Source organism: Strix aluco, chromosome 4 (genome assembly GCF_031877795.1).
Source record: "Strix aluco isolate bStrAlu1 chromosome 4, bStrAlu1.hap1, whole genome shotgun sequence".
NCBI classification, from domain to species: domain Eukaryota; kingdom Metazoa; phylum Chordata; class Aves; order Strigiformes; family Strigidae; genus Strix; species Strix aluco.
This window is the reverse complement of record NC_133934.1, coordinates 44,727,046-44,748,558: the sequence shown is the minus strand read 5'-3', so window position 1 is coordinate 44,748,558 and position 21,513 is coordinate 44,727,046. Positions and strand designations below refer to the sequence as shown.

Below are 21,513 nucleotides of genomic sequence, written 5' to 3'. Positions count from 1 at the left end.
CTCTTAATTTCTTTAGGGGTGGCGGGTTAATAAGTATGGAAATTAATGTAAATCCATTCAGATCTAGTTGTGAGACTAATTTTGTGTAGTGGGATAATAATTCACTGCTCGAAGAGATGAAAAGAAAGATAATTTCTAAGCCTACTTGTATCCTTTAGTGACATTGTATTTTGGGCAAATAAATTTGAAGGGAAGACAATGAGAGTTGCTACACTGCACAAAGGTTTTTTTGACTGATCAGAAAGTTCTCCCAGAAAATGATACTGTAAGTCTAAAATCACAGCATCAGCGGATTTGTTTACTTTGTGTATATGGCGCAAGGGAAAGTGATGAAGAAAACAAGGAATATTTAGCCTGTGATGAATGTAGCCAACAAAACTGATAAAGAATGTGAATCTTTTGAATGCTAGGTCAGTTACCTTTATTTGCAGTTCATTTTGGAGCTCTGAGAGCATTGCACATATTGCACACAATTCTAAAGCGGTGTGAAGTCAAAAATTCGTAATACAATTCATGCTGTTAGGGAGGAAAGAAGTCAGAGGGATGGCACTTCTGTGTTCCTAAATCTGAAGAGTGATCTTGCTCAGAGAAAAAACTTATCAGGGAGTTTCTGTACATCCAAGTCTTGCAAAATGCTTCAAGCAAATTTGCATTTGCATTGTCATGACCCCAGAGCAAATGTGACATGATATGATAGGCATCTCCCAAAGTTTTCTAGCAATAAGAATGGAGAGTTGAAGGCTCCAAGAAGTGCTCTGAAGGTGCCTTTGCACATGGTTGCGTTCTTGTAACTCTGGAATTAAACTGGGCAGAGAAGCTTCTGAACCCACTTGGCTTTGAAAGATGGTGAGGACTGGGTGAGCTGACCTTTGGTTCTTGCTATGAAGAAATGCATCAACTAATCCAGGACTGACAATCAGGACACTGAAAGATAACAAGTATAGGTGAATATAGAGAAATAGATCTATAAGTATTTATATATATAGTAGTTGCATTTTCAGGTCTGAGTTTCAGCTGCTGGATGAGTTTCTGAGCTGGTATATCACCTAGCGTCAATGAAGATGTTCTAGAAGACATTATTTCCATTATCTTCTTGGTTGGAACTAGGCAAACCATAATTTGGGAAAATATCCATAGGATCACAAAAGCTTAACAAATCTTCCTGAAAATTGATTCGGTGTAAGTTGGTGATGGAAGGGGATGTTATACAGGCTCACCCTTTTAGATTAGAAGATCAGGGTAAAACATGTATTAAATTATTGGGGGCAAGATTCTGTTTGTAGAAGGATGAATTGGATGTGTGATTTTCAAACTTTTCAAACTTTTGAACCTCTCAAAATTTTCCAGTGAAGCTTTGTGTCCTTTAAAAATAATAATAAAAATAAACCACCCTGATACAGAAGTTGCTCTTTAGCATTTAGCCTTTTGCTTGTATCAGTTGTCCTTTACAGGCTGTTTTGACATAGTCTAAACACTTATGCCTATAAAACAGGTTGAAAAAACAGAGGGCTTCAGAAGTCCTGTCGTATCTGTGGTCTAGAAGAGACTGTGATTTATTAGCATCCAGTGAATGGTTCCTCGCAAGGGCATTCCCTTTAAACATAATGGGATGTGCTCGTTAAGTAAGCATTCTCAGCATCGGAAAGTAAATCTTGCGTGATCCTTTGCTTTCTGTGATGCCGCAAAGCTACTTTATAGATGATAAGCAAGGGAACCTTTTAGATGGTTGTTTATATAGTTTTCCCTGTGAGGTCAATCACATACATTTGTCTTATTCTGCAATAGTACTATTTGAATCTTGCATGGCGCACTCTGTTCATCCAGGTTTTTGGCAGTGGGTTAACTCGGCGGGACTGCAGGAATGCCGTGCAGGGTAAAAGGATGTCACCGAATAAAATCAAGCAGCAATGGATCCTTCCAATGATTTTTTTTTTTTTTTATCTGATTGATGACACCAGCTTTAGTGACTTTCGCCCGCCTCTTGCGGCTCCGGCACGGCGGGGCCGCGCACCCACCGCCGCCCTCCGCGAGGAGCTCTTGCTCCCCCCCGCCGCGGCCCGCGGAGACGGGCGGAGGGGCCGGTCCTTCCCCTCCCCTCCCCTCCCTTCCCCTCCCCTCGCCACCGCCTCCGCCCGCCCCCCGCTCCCTCCCTCCGTCCCTCCCGCCGGGGCCGGCGGCAGCTGCTCGGCCGCGGGCAGGAGTGCGGGATGGCGGCGCGGGTGCGGGTTCTGCTGGCGCTCTGCGGGCTGCTGGCTGCCTGCCGGGCGGCGGAGCCGGCGGCGGGGGGGGCGGCGGCGGCGGCGGGGGGCTCCAGCCGGCGGCGGCGGCTGAGCGCCGAGGAGGGCATCTCCTTCGAGTACCACCGCTACGCCGAGCTGCGGGAGGCGCTGGTGGCCGTGTGGCTGCAGTGCCCCGCCATCAGCAGGATCTACACGGTGGGGCGCAGCGCCGAGGGCCGGGAGCTCCTGGTCATCGAGGTCTCTGACCGCCCCGGCGAGCATGAGCCCGGTAAGGGGCGGAGGGGATGCCCGCAGCTCGCGGCAGGTAGCGGCGGAGCGTAGCGGGGCTGCTGCCGTGGGCCCGGGGTCCGGCGGCAGCGGTCAGACGCGGTCCCTAAAATATCCCCGTTCCGGGTGTCAGTGGTCGCCCGCGCTGAGCGCAGAGCGCCTTCGTGCCGCTGCCGCGGGGTTTAGCACCTTCGAGAGAGAGAAACGCGCTGAATTCCCCACAGAATCTCAGAGGATGCGGCAGCCGCCGGTATGGGCGCGCTCTGCAGGCAAACCCCCGGTGCGGCGGGGCGGGAGGGCGAGGCCTTGGCCCCTCGCTCCCCGGCACCACCGAACTGCCGGGGACGCGTGAGGCGCCGCCGTGTCCCTGCGAGCTGCGTGACACGGCCAGGCTGCCTGCGGCCCCGCCTCGCCGCGGCGCGCTGCGGGCTTTGCACAGATGTCTCGGGTATGTGGTTATGTGTACCTGGGGTTTGAGGCATTTTTTTATAAAAGGGGATGTGATTGACGCCGTGCATTTGTTCGACGCCTACGAGGGTGCGTTTTTCATCGCTTCCAGTTTCAGAACTGATAGTATCGCTTATGTCTCTGCGTGAAGAGGCTTAGTCTTGAAAGCTGCTCAGGACCTGAGGCCCAGCTATAAGCCACCTGCAGTCACGTCTTCACCCTTCCCTTGGCAGGTTACAGAACAGGTTGGAACTCTGTGCTTTTTAGGTGGAGAAGTAGCTTCTGTTGGTCTCTGGGGATTTGCTCTATACAATTGGTGCTTAATGTCCTGCTTTATGACCTGAATATAACCTCGCTTTGCATCCTCAAGGGACTTACATTTTTACCGACTGTGTTAGGGCTACTGATAAAACTTATACATTGTAGGATATCAGACGTAAGGAAGAGAGAAGAGGTAGTCAGGGTAGCTAAGCATTGTCTTGAAGTGAAAAATGTAGGAATTGCAGCGAAATTTGAAAAATTTCTTTGTGGTATGTTGCCATCTTGATACGGGGGGTGATCCTGAAGCTAAGAATTAATCTACTGCCACCATGTAATTTGCTCTCTAGAGTGATAGGCAATTATTATTGTGACTTTGCGCTACAGTCAGGGGACAGTTGCTACAGCTCATTTATTTGGCACTTCTGTCAAGCCAACAGAAACAGGGACAAAAAGAGCACTCTGTGCATCTGAGGTGGGGCCATGGCTCTTCCTAGAGACACACTGCTTCTCCTGCTGGTGTCAGTGACGTGAGAGAGGGTTTGTCATTGAGCCTGAGCAAAAGAGAATCCAACTGTGTACCAATGAGCGATAACAAAATGCAGAAAATTTTCTATGGTTTGCATCCACATATAAGCTACAGTGAATGTCAAGCATTTCCTAGAATGTGCTCTATCCCTCACAAAGGGACCCCTATAGCTGAAAATGCCACATGTTGTAATGTCCAAAATCACATGTCAGGGAATGTGATGAGTCCTGGCAATCTTTAGTGGTGGATGCTGAAAATGCTGCGTTTTGCAGAGGATTCACCAGGGTTTGAACCAGAGCAAATTCGTTGTTTTATTTCAATCCTCAGTTTCGTTGTGCAAGGTACTGTGAGCATTTCTCAAAAAGCAGAGAACTGCTGCAGTTTTCGCTATCTGCAGCGGCACATGAGAGAAACTCAGGATCTTCTTAGGAAGAGCAGTGAGCCAGACCACATGCCTAGTTATGGTTGTGCTCCTTTGAAATAATTGTAAAGGCATTGATAACACCCCTGCTGCTTTGTTACAGAGCCTAAGCACCTACATACGATGCTAACGATTGCATTAAGGTGTTTTCTTCTTAATAAAGTGCCCTTTCTTCTACTGGATAGTAAAAGGTAGTACTGTTTATTTTTCTATGTGAGCTTTTTTAAGCTGTGCAGTAAAAGAAGTAGAGCCTTGTACCAGCCTTGGCAGGAAATGCAAGGCTGATTCTGCAGCTTGTACCTGAGGGGGAATCCTTGCTCACTCTGAGCATCCATGCTTGATTCCCAGGGCAACAACAGGAACAAGGATGTTTTGAGTGATTGAAGTTTGCAGGATCAGGACCTGATTTATCATCATCTGTTATTAAAAAATGATATAGAATTTCACAGACACACACATACATGTAGTTATTTTTTCTTTTTTCACAACAGGCTAAGAAGTTGTTATTTCTGAACATAATCTGTTCCTACAAGATATCCTAAGTGTCACTAGGTTTATTTTTAAATATATATAAGTATAATGAAATATACGCTGTGGCTCATAGGTTTACCATCTGTAGAGAGCTCATGCTTCTAGAAGCCTGGTGAGTATGCAGGGATGATACCTGAATTATCTAGTGAGCTGCTGCGAAAACAACAAAATGTTTCTGTTCACTTAGTGAGCAAGTTGATGACAAAATAAATCAGGAAAGTGTCAGCAGAGCATCAATAAAGACTCTTTGTACTGAGCAAAGAGTCTTTGTACTGAGTAAATCAAATACTGCACATGCATGCATACATTGCATAATCACGCATATTACATGGCCGTGCAGCGCTGTGTAAATGCTTTTGATCGCATGCAAGCATATAAATCAACTTTAATTTTAGAATATCAGCTATTTTTGGAAATGAGTTTGTAATATATGTGCAGTATTTGAAAAAAACGCATGAGAGAAGTAGGAAAATTTTAGAAATGTACTTTAGGCTTCCAAAGCAACTGGAACAAATTCTTAGTGAACGAAGCAACTGGAACAAATCGTTAAGGCCTCATCTTTTTCTGGGGTAAATATACATTATGAGGATTTTTTTTTTTTTAAAGTCCTGATCCTGCATTGGAAACCAGAAAGACTCCATATGAGTCAGTCTAGTTTCTTGCATAAGCATACAAAGTGTCTTGGCAAATCTTGGAAACCCAGATTAGACATTTGGAAGACGCGAACTGAGCCTTCACTGAGCTCTTCCCAGGGACATGCTAAATGCCAGAAGCGTGAGACTGCCTGAAGTTTCTGATCCTACATTAAATTCTTGGAGAATGTGCTGCCTTCTCCGCAAACTTGAACACCATGCTGCCTGTGCTTCCCTCGTGGTTAATGCCAAACAGAGTTTGGTCTAGTGTTTTGCGATTTTGTTTTTTTGTGGCAGCAGTTTCTTTAGGCTGATACTGTACCCTTATGGGAGATCAGAGCCTTTAACTGCTGGTGGAAAAGAAGCCCTTGAATAAGGAGAAGCAAAACCAGGAGATGAAGATGTTTGAACTTTAATAAACAGTTTTATATTGAAGCAGCTGTTCCATGTAGATAACCTCACTTTGAGTTGGTGGGATTTAGATGGTTAAGGCAAAGGAAGACTTGAATAAGACTATATCAGTGGTTAGCTCTAGAAGGGGTTGTATGAACCTAGACTGGAAGTGATCAAAATACAATTTTGTCCCCATGCTTGCCAAAAATTGGCAAAGTTGACAGAAGATGGTGAATGGCAAGGTGGGATAAAGCGAGGAGGAAGAGACTGTGGGAAGTTGATGGTGCACCAAAGGAAAACGGAGGACGGTTGATAGTAAAGCACAGATTATTTCTGGGACAAACTAAACAATTTTTTGCCTTAACTCAGATGCAAGAGAATACTGACTACTCCTGAGAGAGGCTCTTGCTTTGGATATCTGATGTTCTGTTGAACAAACACCCAATGGATCCTGATCTCTTGAGGCTTTTTTAACAACCATAACTAAGCTCATTTTGAGCATAAGTTTCTATTCTTTGATAGCAATGAAATATATTTAGAATTGATTAATGCCAAAAGCCATTCCTCCACCGTTAATGTTCAGCCACTCGTTTAGGCATGCTGCCACTTCTGACTCATTTGTACCATGGATTTTGGTGGTGCAAGATCAATCCCCTCTATTACCTCTTCACTTTGAATGTGAAAATGAAACATTCTGACGCTTTCAAGATTCCTAGGTCGGTTTCTTCTGTTTACATGAAAAAATTGCAGATAAAAACTTCTCTCAACTCCTAATCTTTTTTAATAAATTACTAAGATTCTTATAGTGGTTATTTTTCAGTGTTTAGTTTTGTGAAGATATCTTCAAAGTAAGGCTTATTAATTGACTAGTTACATGTGTTACAGATACAGGCTCTGAAAATTACTTTGCATGGAGGGGAGAGAGGGTGGATGAAAATACAGATTTTGTGACAACAAAATGGTCTGCAAATGACATTTTCATCAAATTGTTCATGCTAGAGAAAAGGAAACAGAAATCCTGAAAATATCAGAATAACGGCATTTTGGAAACAAAATATTTCATGTTTTTTCAAAGCAGCATTTCATTTAGAAGTTTTTTTCAGTGTTAATGATTTTCTTGTTCATCCTTCTCCCCACAAGCATCTTTAAAAATACCTAAATAGAAGGAAAAGGTTTGTTTGTAGTTGAGCGAGACATCTGATTTTCCAGAAAATGATGTACTTCGGACTTTTCAGTTTTGAACAACATCAAAACATTGTGTGACAGTGAGGCAGAAGCACACTGTGCATGAGGTGAGCAGCACAGTTGTGACTTGGAGCATTTGCAGGACCCTGTGGGTGTGACTTCAGTTGATTTTATGAGGTGCAGTTTGGCTACATTAATCCTTGTACCTGTCACTTTATCAAAGACCCCCCTTGGCATGGTGAGGAAATGGGTTGGGTGGGTCAGTGCTGGCACTGAGCCTAAATAAGCTGCTTGATTTCCCAAATTGCAGCTCCTGACTGGCCCCCGCAAAGTCGCCCAGTGTTAGGCTCTCAATTTCACACTCCAGCCCTGCAGTGCTGGAGCTGTTTCTTCCTGCAAAAACATAATTAAAGGGTGACTGAAAGAGAAAATCATGACTCGACTCTATATTAATGAATGGGGAAATCCAAGATCTGGCCACTAATACAGAAACCATACCTAGGGTTTTTTTCTGTCGTTGAAGTGCTCACCCATTCAGCTGTGGCACCAGCCATGGTGACCTAATACTTTCTGTGGTAAGAAACTGTGAAAAGTAAAGCCAACAAATTCACAGGGAAAAAAATTGTTGCTGGTAATGTTTGTATTTCATTGTTGCACAAAACTCATTTTTTAATATTTTTTAAATTATTGTAATTTAAATGACCGTGCAGTCATTACAGAGAACTGTGAGCAAGTGCTGCTCTTTTTCAAAGAGAAACGACAGCAGCAAGAAGAAACAACCATGTAGGAGACTGCCGTGATTTCAGCCCAGCGTGGTGCTGTGCCACCTTAGCGTGGTAGCCCAGAAGCGGGGAGACCACTTGATACCACCTGTGGGTCCTGGGGGCTGCCCCGCTTTGGGCGGGCGAGTGCAGCCCTTGGGTTGGCGGCAGGGTGTTTTAGCAGTGGTGATGTCAGAAAGCGTGCAGCTTGTCTCTTGGTTATGGTGATGTCATCAGATGCAGCTGTTCTAATATTATCACTTACAATTCGTTGCACTTGATTTTCTAAAGCTTCTTTTCCTTACGTTCGGAATTTGCAAGTAAAAATCTTGTGAGCTCTTTGATGGGCCTTGTTAGTGTTTCCAAGTTGTGCAAAGCATTTATACAAATTGTCTATGGCAAGAGCTTGTTATTAAATCTAGATATTAGAGAGCAAACCTAATTTTTGCATGCTTGAGGTTTAAGCAAACACCGTTTTTTATCAGTGGCCAGTCATCTACCTTTCCCTTTCCGAAGGGAGGTGTTGAAGGATACAGGGCTGATTGCTGGTAAATGAGAGTGCACCGAAGTCATATTCATCCAGCTGCATTGCATAAGGGTAGGGGCTGTAAATGAGTGAAAATAAGCAAAACACTTTGTATCAGGAGTACAGGAGTTGCCGTGCTGACCAGGTTATGGTGTCACATTTTTCTGTCGGCTGTGGTTCAGCTTCTCTCCTTCTCTCATGGCTTACATTTGTAATCCTCTTTAAAGGTGAGATGCTCTTCAGGCAGCAGAGTAACAGGAGCACCTGCAGTGCCAAACCGAGAGCACGAGCAGGGCAGCTGCTGGTGTCTCTACAGGGATGTTTAAAATAAAATGCAGAATAAAACATGGTTGAACCTGTTATTCACGTAGCCTTCTGCATTTGGATTTTTTCTTTCCTTTGTGCATCAGGGAACAGATTTTCTTTCAGAGCTTGTGAGGACGTTCTGGCTTCCCCATCAAACACTGCAGGGGCTACACTACCGACTCGCCTTCTGGGAGTGCAAATCTGGGGCTGGTTGTACCTCACTCATTCTGCAGAAGACTAAGAGTCTGTAATTAACTTTCCAGTGAAATCCCTTACGGGCTGTAGTGCCGTTTAGGGTAGTCCCCCTGGAGTCTCCTAGCTAGGATTTGGCCTGGGGTAGTCTCTGGCAGCACGATTTTAGTGCTGCCTGCATTCAGAGTGGGATGTCCAGTGTCCTTCACAGACTGTGTAGGTTGCACAGGTCTTGGGAGGGCTGTAAGATTTGCTGGCAATAAGATGGCTGTCTGTACATGCAGAGTGAGTTTTTTAAAAGTATCTGTTTTATTTTTAAGAACCTTGAATAACTTTGTATTTTTAGAATGTACTTCGTAACACTCAGTTTTTTGAGAATAGATTTTTCTTCCTTAATATTTTCTTTCTTAAATAAATAATATTTCCTTAATATTATTTCATCCTATTTCAGTTTTAATGTTCAGCTAAAAATAGAGGTGTAGAACACCAAGAGAAAAACGTGCTTACAAAACTGGTGAAAATCAAGGAGAGGTAGGCACCTTTATAGGTCACATTCGCAGCTAATTGTTAATGCCATTCACGATCCCATTGAAGTCAATGGAAATTCACATAAGTGTGGTGAGGCAGCTGTGCTAGGCAGTCTCTGCAGTGTTTCCTAGAGATACAATGTCCTTACTCCAAATTGCTTCACTGGCAGAAGTATTTAAAGACTTCCCTTTTTGTTAGATCATTTTTAAGAGAGGCTGAGTGCTACCTGTGAAAACACAGCTACCACCTCTCAGAAATTTCTCTTTGCTGGAATAACACAAAGGGCAAACAAGCTGTAGTAAAAAGGGCTGTAATCATTAAGAATAAACATGACTCCACAGAAGGCAGTTGTTTTATTTTTCAGGCTTAGAATTAGCTCGAGTATGCAGAGCATTCAGAGTTTGTTGAGCTGACCCAGGCTGGTTTTGACAATCCCACTCCTTTTGAAAGAGTCGATTACTTTAATTTCTTTTAAAGAGAAGAGTTGTCATCACCTCCCACTTCTGCAGAATGCCTTAACAGTTCCCAGTGAAAACAGGAGGTGAGCCTGTTTTGTTGTTGGCTTGAATTAAAGGGATGTTTTATTATGGTGACATTAATGCAAGCTCCAGAGAATTAGTGAGAAGGCTATAAAGTGCAGGGATTTCCTAAGATTTTGTGAGACATTTTGTTAAAGGCAGTAAGCTGTAATTGTGTGACTTACCAAAAAGTGACCTCATTATTACATTAATTTTTAATTTATTTTATTTAGGAGAAGCTGTTTATTTTTCTATAATGTAATGATCAATATCTCAAGCCTTTAAATTACACAAGGGTGAAAACGGCAAGACAGTTCTTCCTATTTCAGAATAAACACAAGTTTTTGGTTGTAACAATGGAGTTGCTACTATGCTCAGACAACAATCTAGAATTAAGACTAATTTAGAATTAGTTCTATGTTCATTCCACCTAATTTTTGTTTTCAAAGGTGGTACGTAATTTAGAAGCCTACGTGCTGTGCATGCATATTTATGCTATAACCTCGCTTTGCTGTTTAGCAGGTAAACTCTTCATTGGGCTGCAGTGCCCTCTGAAAATGTCTATCCAACACTGGGCAGGCTTCTAACTTAGGAACGTGTGCAAGAGCTTATGGTTAAGACCTGATGAATAACAAGCCTTTGTGTGTCATCATCTAAAGTACCTTGTTGTGCTTTATATGCTTGCTTTGTGAAACATACTATTTATGAACCTTATCTGGTCTTTTCTCAGCAGATTAATTTATATTGTTAAGTCTTCATACCTATTTTATTTCATGTTCCTCCTGAAAAAAAAAGTCATATGTCATCTTTTTTTGGTCTACATTTTCTTTTTAAACAGAAGTCTCACGCATGTATTACCACGGACTCTTGCTTTTTTTTTTTTTTTTTTTTTTTTTTTCCATTGAGTTGGGAATTGAACTGGAAGGAAGGTTTGTAGCTGAATTCCCTTCAACATTTTGTGGATTCAAGGAAGAGTGAAAACTGCAGTGTGTACTTTAAGGCTTCTGGGTCAGTTAATTAAAATGATGGGTAGAGTTATGAGCAGTGGAATAAAGCCTATATACTTCATTTTGGAGTAAGTTGCACATCAAAAGCCAGGGTTCAGTGAATTCAGTGGGACTGGGATGTTATGTTTGAAGCTTACTTTCTGATATGCTGAGGCTAAATGAAGACATCCTTATCAGTAAAATGGTAGCAGAGTGGGCAGGTTTGATTTGCCATGTGACATGAATCTGAGTTCTTTTGGCTACCAGATCTGCACGCTTTATCTCATGTATAAGGTTGAAAGCTGGTGCTGTACTGGAGCTCTGCAGAGCAACAGCGCTGGAAAAAACAGCTTGACTTGCTGGGATTTGGGATTTTGGAATCGGAGTTCTGCCATGTTATGAAGAAATGACTGTATGTGCTGGTGATGTGCTATCTGCCCTGTGACGCTGAAGCAGTCGCCTTGCTTACTCCTTTCAGGGGCACTGTTGGGGATGAGGACTCTAGACTAAAAGTGCGGTCTTGGTCCATAGTGCCCTTCCCTTTGGATTGGAGGTTTCCTGCAGTTCTAGCTGAATCAGCACTGGCCACATCTTCCTGTGACAGCAGCAGGTAACAGAGTGATTGTCAGAGGGCTCTGGGGTTTGGGTCAATACAAAGGCATGCGTTAGAAATGTGTGTGTGTAGCTACAATGGCCAGGTAAGAGAGAATCTTGAATCATAAACCCTTGTTTGAAGGCAGTAAATGTTTGTTTTTAATTAATTCTTTTTTTGAAGTGAGACATTTATAACTGTAAGATAGTAGCTGCTTCCTGCTAGTTGTTCAATACAGAATTATGAGCAAAACCTGACATCCTTGTTTGCTCGCAAATTAAGTCCCATGGGGCAAGCTGAGATAGTCGTTCTTTGTATGGAGCTTTTCATGACTGTGGAGCGTGAGCTGTCTGATTTATGACCAAAGAAAGATACTGCTCTGGCTGTAGAGTCTGCCTACAGTGAGAACAGCCATCGTATGCCATTTTGAATACTTATCCTTAGGTATGGATCTGCCTTAAAGCCGAGTGGAAAAAATTGTTTGATCAGGTGGGACGTCTGACTAGCCAAGGTTTAATGAGCTGTTTTCTTGGCAAAGACATGCTTGCTGGTATACCAGTCTAATGATCTGGTAGATTTTTTTGGTATCTAGAAAGTATGACCTGGACCTTTGCCATATTAGTTCTCCAAACAAAAGAGAAATCATGCAGTACTTTGCTATGAGAAATACAACTAATAATAGTTGAAAGATACAAAGAAAGTGGAAGGACAGCGAGTCATTTCAAAGATCAAAACTTTTTGTGTAGTTGTTTTTCCGATACCATCACATTAGACGTAACTAGATAACAATGTGTGTGGGTCACTGCATGTTTTTCCCCTGAGATTTGTAGCTGCAAGACGTCATTTGGATGTCTTTTTGTGTCCCTCAAAAGTAAAGGGAGCCCACAGTGTGACTGTCCTTCACACATTACTGTCCCTCAGTATTATGAAAGGCATATTCCTTGCACAATTATGATTCAAAATTAACCTTTTTTCTTATGCTAAATTGAATGTTTTGTAGTCTTGGCTGGCTCTGCGTCTTGGCTTATTGTACAAAACCACAGTTCTAGAACTATAAGCAAAATTGGTGTGAGTCTAAGAGCTAAATACACACTTTTTACACGTGTGAAAAATCATTACTTCAAAGGGGCTTTATGACTATGGTAAGCTGACTCTCCATGTCAGATCTTCACCTCATATAGACTAGACAGTGCTTTAATTTCTCCTCCCATCCAGCTGCTGAGCATCCACAAATCAAACTGAAGTCAGTGGGAGCTGTACATCTGAAACTTCATTATAATCAGGAGGTTTATAAATACTAATGTTCAAGCCAATTTGTGTGCATGCCCTTAAGAAAGAAGGCTAAATGTGACTTTGATTCTGTAATAGCCTGCATTTAAGGAATGAGTGATCACTGTTTATGCCTTTCTGAATGAAATGTCTTCATTCTTTTTGGTGACATCAGTACATAGTGAGATGGAGAGAAGAATAAAGATGTGGGGTTGGGACCTGGGCTGTCGCGTGTTTAAACTTTAAGCATTGTCATTGTAGGAAGTTGTTTCACAGGGAGGAAAAGTGGTTTTGTGATAAAGGATGTCTGGCTTCTTTCTTGGCTCTGCTGTGTATTCTTCATCTGTCTGGATAAGAACATTCTCTTGCTATGCTTCAGGTTCTCATCTGTGTGCCTAGGTTCTCATCTTCTGTGATGCAGGTTAGCATGTGGCTATGCCATGTACCCCGTATGTAGGTACTTGATAGATAGCACGTCGTTCAGCATTTGATCTATCTTTAAGATGCGGTTCCTACCGGCTTCCTGTCAGATTTTTCCCTCTGAGCAAATAGCCCCAGTATTTGTGCTGACTCAGCTATGCTAACTGAGAGATGGTGAGGAGTCGTCAAGAGTTTCTCTCCCTGTTTACCTGTTAGGTAGATACACTCTTTTTTTTTTTTTTTAAGTATCTGCCTTGATAGCAGAGGAGTATGAAGAAGGTACCAATTCTTCCTTTTCTTCCAGTGCTGGTAGGTAGAGTCACAACACAGACATCTATATTTGTAAGGTTTCCCTGTGTTACAGTTACGGGAACAAATCCATAGTGGAAATAAATAGTACAGACCTTTAATGGAAGTCTTATAGTACAAATCTTTAGTGGAAAAGTCTATAAATAAACAGAAACAGAGGAGCATCTGTTCCTTGATACTTCATGGAGCAGCTGGTAAAAATAAATTCTGTATTATAACAGTAGCCAATACAAAGTGAAAAAGTACCTGACAACAGAAGACCCTCTGAATAGAGAAGTTTAAGGGCCAACAAGCTCATCTGACTTGAAAATTGAAGAATTGTCTGAAATAGATGTTGCCATGGAGACAGAGCGGATTAGCAGCCTGAGACTGATTTCATTGGTCTGTTGCTAGCACAAGTTGCTTGTTTGAGTAGCATTAATATGTTGTCTCATGCTGCTTTATATGCTGAGACCATCTGGCATTAGTGGTATTTAAAGGTGCAGTTCTTGTTATGGAAAGAGTTGGCCAACATGGTTTGATTTATGCTTGTAAGACAAGTTATGAAAGTTAAGAAGTCTTTGCAAAGCTGCCCCATGCACTAAAAATATTATGAAAAGTCACAGCACATACAGAGATGAAGTGGGGCTTTGGGAAGCGACATGGGGAATTTCAGAAGTTTGTTTTATGCTCAGCACACATTTAAAGTATTCACTGCACAAACATGCACTTTTGCATGTTTCTTCAGGTGTGTATGTGCAGACAGCTACATTCTTCTTTTCAAAAATAAGCCTTTTCACTGTACACTATGAAGCTGCTTGGGAGCTACAGCTCCACCACCTTGAACAAGCATGAGATCATGTTGCTCATCATATTGTGTATTACGGCAAAGTATGCCATAGAGTTAATGAACAAGATAAGGTCTAACCAAACAGAGCCGCTCTATGTTACTTCAGAGTCTATGCTTTCAAGAAGAAATATTTTCTTTAAGTTTGACTATACCATTGAAAACATATTTTGTAGCAAAGTATGTGATAAGAAAAACAGTTTGTAGAGACTAACATAAACCTTATCTTTGATCTATTTATAGCTGTGAGTCTTCATCTGCTTTCCTTAATACCATTCTCAAGTGGGAGTTATCTTCCAAAGGAGCTTATATGACAGTGCTGTCATTCCTCAGATGCTTGTAAATTTTCACTATTTTTTTTTGATAATTATTATCATGATACTTAATTATTCTCAAGAGTTTTTCCACAGACAGAAATGGGTAGTTACAAAGTGACCAAATAATAGCCAGAAAATGTTCCTGTCTGAGCTTATGAGGTCCAGTGTAGAGGTCTGTCTGTGGGCTGAGCATCATAGGAAAAGTGGCTGGAGTGAAAACTAGCTGGAGGCTTTGTTCTCCTGGACAGACTTAAAACCGAACTGAATTTGAAGTTAAATCTTGGTAATAAACACTGTGAAAGCATAGGAATAGAGCATTTTTAGATTCTCAAGTTACCGGTGTTCTGAAGTTACTGATGGAAAGCATTCATAATGATCTTCTGCAGCTGTGTAACACTTGTCTACAGATATTGATGTGATATTCATTGGATATTGATGATGTGGTATGTAGTACAATAATAAAATGAAACAAGGACTTGGGATCTGTTTCACAAACCTTTAGGTTTTAAGCTTTTATTCTGGAGCTCTGACTTTGATGCCAAAATAAATTCTTTGTATACTTTCACTTCAAATGCAAGACCCAAAAAATATATAGCTGTGGATGTCCTAGCTCCCTTAAATAGCTTTAGAATGATTACATTTGATGCTTAATGTTTTTACAGCTTAGTCCTGTTTTAACTCTGTCAGAATGAATATAGGGCACATGAAGAAAGCCAAATAATTTATCTCCCCAGCCCACTCCCAACCCTCAGCTCCTTGTTTGCAAGTCAGTTTTCTCCCTGGGTTTTTTTTTGAAGCCAGTCATCCAGTTCTCTCTGAGACAAAGTTTGGGCGCAGTTTTGGGGATCAATCCACCCCAAGACCCACCCCACAGTGATATGGACAGGACTGCTTGCTGCTGTTGTCCCTGAGCAGTCTTCTCGTGTTACCTTGTCATGTCTCAGAGCATCACATACATCTACCTACTCTCACGACACACCCAGGGTATGCCACACACTTTCACAGTGTTGTACTATTAAAATCAGCCTGAGAGGCTGTGACACAGCCTTCACATGATTGCAGGCGCTTTGAACTAGATAAACCCACAAGTAATTACTTCTTAAAGACACTCTGTGAGACCCATTGTAGCCTTGTCCAACCATGGGTATGATCAGATGGGACTAGCCCTGAGGAACGAGGGTGTAAGCCACCTCTACCGTTTGGCACAAGGGGCCTCCTGGATGCCCTTAGCAATGTAGGCTAACTGCTTTCCAGTTTTATAATCAGAAGTTATAGTTTCTTGAAAATTATTTGTACTTAATTTCTGAAGCCACTGATTTTGGCCAGATTCCTTCACAGTATTTGGTTTGTTTCAGTTCTCCAGATACTGAAATTTGACATACCAGTATTTATAGTCTGGAAATGTACTTTTCTTTCTCCTTTCCGTTCATTTCCAAGGATGGAATGCTGCTTCTATTCTTGCTGCATTTCCATAGCACTTAAATGAGCCTACTGCAGCTGATTAAACTATTGACAGATTATTTCAGTGTGAGGAAAGATGATAGAATTGAGAAACAGTAGCATCTGGAATAGTGCTTGAACTATACAACATTATACTGAGTTGCAAAGCCTGGTGACTTGGAGTCTCTGAAATTGAAATAGTTGCAACTAGGCTTTCTTGTCTGGAGTGTCCAACAGTTCTTTAAATTTATTGTTAATGTGAAGTGGAATGAACATAGATAGATTTATCATATATTTTGTGGTTTATTTTATTGGTAGCCCTGAAGACTAATGATATGGAAATGTGCTTTTGAAACAACGAACCATAAATTACTAATGCCAATTACTAATGACAATACCATTACAATAACTCTGTAGATCCAACAGATCTATTTTAACAATAAATTTTCTATATTCAGTGGATTAATTAATATAATTCCATATTATGGGGGCAATTTCAGAAACCCGTAGTTAGAAATAGCTGAATCGTCAGAAGGTGAAATGTCTCCTGTACAAAGAATCAATAAAAGGCTCCAGAAATGCTCTGTTTAAATGTAAACAGAGCTGCTATTAGATTTGTGCTTCCTAAACTTTGTTCCAGGTAAATTGCACCTTTGGATAGCATTCCAATGCTATTCCTATAACCCGAGTGAAATCTCTATATAAAGTCACTCTGGAGTGCTTAGGTATTACTCTAAGACTTGACAAAGATTTAGTGCCCATCTATACCTCTGACTTCCTCTGCAACTTTAGAGAAGGGCGTTTGTTCTGCCTGAACCTCAGTTCACCCTCTGGGACCCTGGAGCAGCAGTGCTTGCACAGCTCATGGGAATCTGTGAGAGAGAATCTTTTGATGTCTGTGTTGCCCAAACACCACAGAAACTAGAGATATTGGTTAGTGCAGTCCAATCCGTTTTTCATTTTCTCTTTCCTAGGAACTGAAAGGCTTAGGATAATCTAAACCAAAAAAAAGATTTGACACAGCCGGAGGAGGTGGAATCTCCTGTTACAGGTCCTGCTTAAGGGTTCTTTAGGATCCTCTCTAATGACTGGTGGCATTGTCGTCTACTCTTATTCATCCCCTGTGTAAGAACTGGCTAGTACAGAGCCTGGTATCTCTATGAGTTCCTTATTCACTTGGTAGCAAAATTTACTTTAAATGGCTTTAAATATATATCACAGATCTCATGTGTTTTTCCCAGCATAAAACAGACTGGTGGTGAGGCAGAACCTTGAGCATCATGCTCTTAAACAGTTAGAAAGAGGGCTGTATTTTGCAAAGGACAGGTGATCATCCAGAGTGAACAGTTTACAATTTGCTTATTGCTGGTGCCTGTCATCTAGGAGCACTTTCCAGATTATTTCTATTAAAAGTAATTGTATGGACATTGAGTTAGATAGACCTTAGCCTATTGCTGGTATAACAAATGTAGGTGGAAACCCTTATGAGGTCCCAGTTGTAATTTAAACTCATTGCACCCTAGAAAGATGTGAATGGCATGTATTTTTTTGATATAAGGATTAATTTAAAACATTTTTCTCTTTCCTTTCATCCTCCTTCTTTCTTTTCACTATTCCTATCCTTCTATTCCTCAATTGTTTGTTTTTGTGGGTTTTTTTTTGTTTGTTTGTTTGTTTTTTAATCACTGCAGTTGTCTTTTAAAAGCTACTTCTCAAAATACAGCAAAGGTGAAATAGAGGAAGCGGAAAAGACTAAAGAAAATGTGGTTTTGCTACAGATTCTGTAGACTTTCAGTTTTCTCCAGCCTTAAGGCTGCATTATAGGGTGTATCAAGATTGTACTGTCTAGAAGGATGCTGTAGCTGTAATTTACAACAAGAACATGAGATGTTAGTCAGCAATCTGTTTATAACATTGTGGTTTAGAGAAGAACTTGCCCTTTCTGTAGGAGGATCTCCAGCAGAATGTCAGGAAAATTGAAGCAGCTGTGGCTGTAAAAAGAAATGTACATTAAAAATGCCAGAGAGAAACCACAGGCAGGGATCCTCCTCTGCCATTTATAGCCCTGTCATTAAATGTCCCTTTCAAAGCTTTGAACGGAGATAGAAATCCCATTTATGTTTATATACATAAAAGGAATAGACAAATAATGACATCAGGGGTTCAGCTGATGATGAGACTGCAAACTGTAATAAACTGGGATCTGTCATTGCAGTTAGTGCCTGAATAGAAATCTCCGAGCATAAGAGCATGGGAGTGCAAGGGGCAGTAAGCGTACAGGGTCTTACCTAGCATATAGGAATGGAAGCAAGCAAGCAAAACATTGTGATAATTAATATTTTTACAGGAAAATGCTGATTTAGTTATTGAGATTTTCATGTGCAGAGTCAACAGGAGTGTGGATCTTCCCTCTTCCCTCTGCTTTAGGTGAGGGATAGGTTGATTTCAAGACAGTCATCCTGCTTTTCTGTTACTTTGCCTTTAGTTGCCCTTGTGTAACTCTCTGTTGTTTCAAAATACATTGAAATTAATGAAGCGTAATTTTTATTTATGTTTACTTGTCAAATTGGGTAATACACGTTTAATTTTTGAAACAGTTTATCAGAAGCGCACTATGTGCATTTCAAGAAGTGTATGTCAAGAGTTATTTCTTCCAGCTTTCCCATTAACTGGTTTACAGTGATGAATGTGTCTTCCAGGAAAGCAGTCAAAATGAAATAGCATGAAAGTCTGTATGGGTTTCAGTTCTGCACACAATGAAGTCCACTGAAGCTTTGCCAGTGACAGCAAGGGATCCAGAGTTTAATGTATTACCTACACTGTTGAGCACTGTGGAAGTGAGACGAGAGGGTGGGCTATATGTGCCTTCGTAAGACATTACTAATGATATCAAATAATGTGTAATATGTTTAAATCATATGTGATTGCATGTGTGTATTAATGTATATGTGTACATTTTATATCAAAAATCTTCCTTGTAGAAGGGAAAATTGAAAACTCTCAACCATTGGCTGCATAGAAGATCTGTTTCTTGGGAGCTGTAGCAGAAGCTTATCAATGTGGAAGTGAAGGTTCACCAATCAGTGGGGTAATTGCTGAGCTGATCTTTAAAGCTCCTTGAATACTCAAGAGGGGAAAGTAAATTTAAAAGACTGGAAAAAAACTTATGCTAGTCCTTATTTTAGGTAGGATTCCACAGTAAAAACTACATTCTAGGTAAACTTTTCAGGCCTTCATATTCATGCTGCAATTACCTTTTCATAAAGTGATGATATGAAAATTTGAGAAGCAGCATGGCAAATGTTCTTTTTTAACATTATTAAAATATCACTGATGGCACTTATTGACCATGGCAGGGAAGTCTCATGGGGACTTCTGAGTTATTACGGGAAGAGCAGGCCAAGAGACAACCAGTGGTTTTGAGATTTTGTTAATTCTTCCGTTCAATAAGCAAATTCGGATCATCTGAAGATAATATACAGATACAAATTAACACACAATTGTGCCTGATCTTGTGTTGTAAGTTGTTTTATATTGTTAATAGTGTGCACAGTCAGAGGTTTAACAACAGCTACAATACATGAAGCCCATGCCCTTCTCTTGTTTCTAGTCAGTTACATAGCTAATTTCTACACGTTCTGCCTTTCCTGATGTTATTAGCAAGGCTTTCATGGTCTTCAGTGTGTGCAAAATTGATATTCTGATTGATTTTCTTTCCTGTTTGCTTGGCTATCCTTAGTAGCAATTATAATTTTAAATTACTTCAAAACCCAGTCTTTTTTACTAAACTCTTGGGGGAATTAAAAAAAACAAAAAAACCCAAAGCAAACAAGAAACTCTTTCCACAGCTTTTTTTTTTTTTATTTTTAAAGCCTTACAAAACAAAAATGTATTTTTTTATCCCTTTCAATTTTGCTGTGTGAAAAATTACCAGAAGAGGAAAAGAGAAATAATATTATCCATATAAAAATCATGACAGTCTTGTGGGTTTTTAAAAGAAAATATTTTTGACTTTGAAATATGAAAAATCACAAGTCTTGTGTCTTTTATTTGTATTTCTTGATTTTCTGGATTGGTCAAGACTGTGGAGTGATCTTTCCTGGAGTGGTCATAATTCTCCAGTGGCAAGGTTTCACCTTGAAGAAAGAGATTTTTTTTCTAATATAGTTTGAATAAAAATTAATAAACATGTAAAATTACCCAACTATGAATCAGAGTTTGAAGCATGAAAGTACAGTTGAAATTCAAGTCTCAGTTTGCCATTCTTGCATGGTGCATCAGAATTCTCCAGTTGTTTATTAAGTCTTTTTGCAGGTGATTTCCTGGCATATGTTGACCCATCTTTCAAAACTTCAAGCATTATTATAAGTTGTAGAAAAAGATCTTTTGAACTTTGTGGCAACTCTGAAAAGTTACAATGTACTCAGGGGAGGTTTCTCAGATCAGCCTGCTTGATTTGCAAGAGTGAGGCCAGTATCTCTAACACTACAGACACAGTGGTCCTGTCTCACCAGAGGATCAAGGCAAACCAGAACACCATTGGTAGGTGGCAGAATGAAAGATACCCCCAGAAAACTGAATTTCAAATGTTCACATTGGGCTCAAAAGCCTTTAAGATCCACTAAGCTTAAACTGTGTTTAAGTCAAGAGCTTGCTTTGTTTGCAATTCAGTAATTTCAAAGGGAAAAACATAAATAACTTCAAAAAGGAAGTGGTCTTAGAGAATGGGAACAAAAATATCAAAGGTAACTTTCTAAAACTTTCTCATGTATTGAAGGGGTAAGAGCAGATAGGTTAGAGGCATATAGTCTATCTTGAATAACTGCTTTATTTATTTCTCTACAAATAGAGAAAAGAAATAAAAGAACCTACCTAATGTTAGTCTGTGAAAACTCTTTAGATAAAAAGAAACAAAATTCTCCCAAGAGTGTTAGTGTGTTGCTATGTGAACAATTACAATGCAGTAGCAGAAAATGTTTACTGAGTGCCCACTGTTCTAGGAAGGATTTTCTGTAGGCTATATCAAAAGAGAAGGAAGTGTTTTGATGCCAGTTAAAGAGATCTGTCCATGTTGTGAGAATTGTTCAGTTTTGTTTACTCTGGCGAATCATGGCAAGCCTATTTACCAAGACTCAGACTCTAAAATTGCTAAAGAGTTAAGAAGACATTCAAGGACAACTTCATTATTTTTAATTATTGATATATGGATAATATATATGTGTGGAGGACAAATTTATTCAGAAGAGAGAATAACCCATCCCTTTATAGGGTGTCTACCAATTAACTAAAAGTACAGTTGTACCAGAAAGTATGCTTATACTTTTAGTCCAGTGGCTGAATCCAATGATGTTGATGAAAATATGTTAATAGAGGTTTCCCTGAGGGTGTTTTGAGCTGACAGGGATTTTGGGGTGCTTATTCGTATTGCTAGCCTGTGCTTAAACCTGCATCTTCATCACTGTTGTCACCCATTTAGGTAGATTAAATTTGTCCATGCTGCTGTCACACCTCCATTTACAAGATTTCCTCATGCAGTATGGTTGTTGAAATTCGAATCTGCAGAGAGGATCAGGATAAACAACCCATTCATTAAGGAAGTGTCACAGCATTTTTAATGAGG

At 40.6% G+C, this 21,513-nt stretch overlaps 1 protein-coding gene across 1 annotated transcript in view; it reads left to right on the top strand.

The window, feature by feature from the left end:
• Positions 1–2,161: 2,161 nt before the first annotated feature.
• The window catches only part of CPE (carboxypeptidase E), a 58,666-nt gene continuing 39,314 nt past the window's right edge, over positions 2,162–21,513 (top strand). Inside the window, exon 1 of the mRNA XM_074822877.1 lies at positions 2,162–2,508. Coding sequence (XP_074678978.1) covers positions 2,208–2,508 — 301 coding nt within the window. The 5' untranslated portion in view covers positions 2,162–2,207. The remainder of the gene's footprint in view (positions 2,509–21,513) is intronic.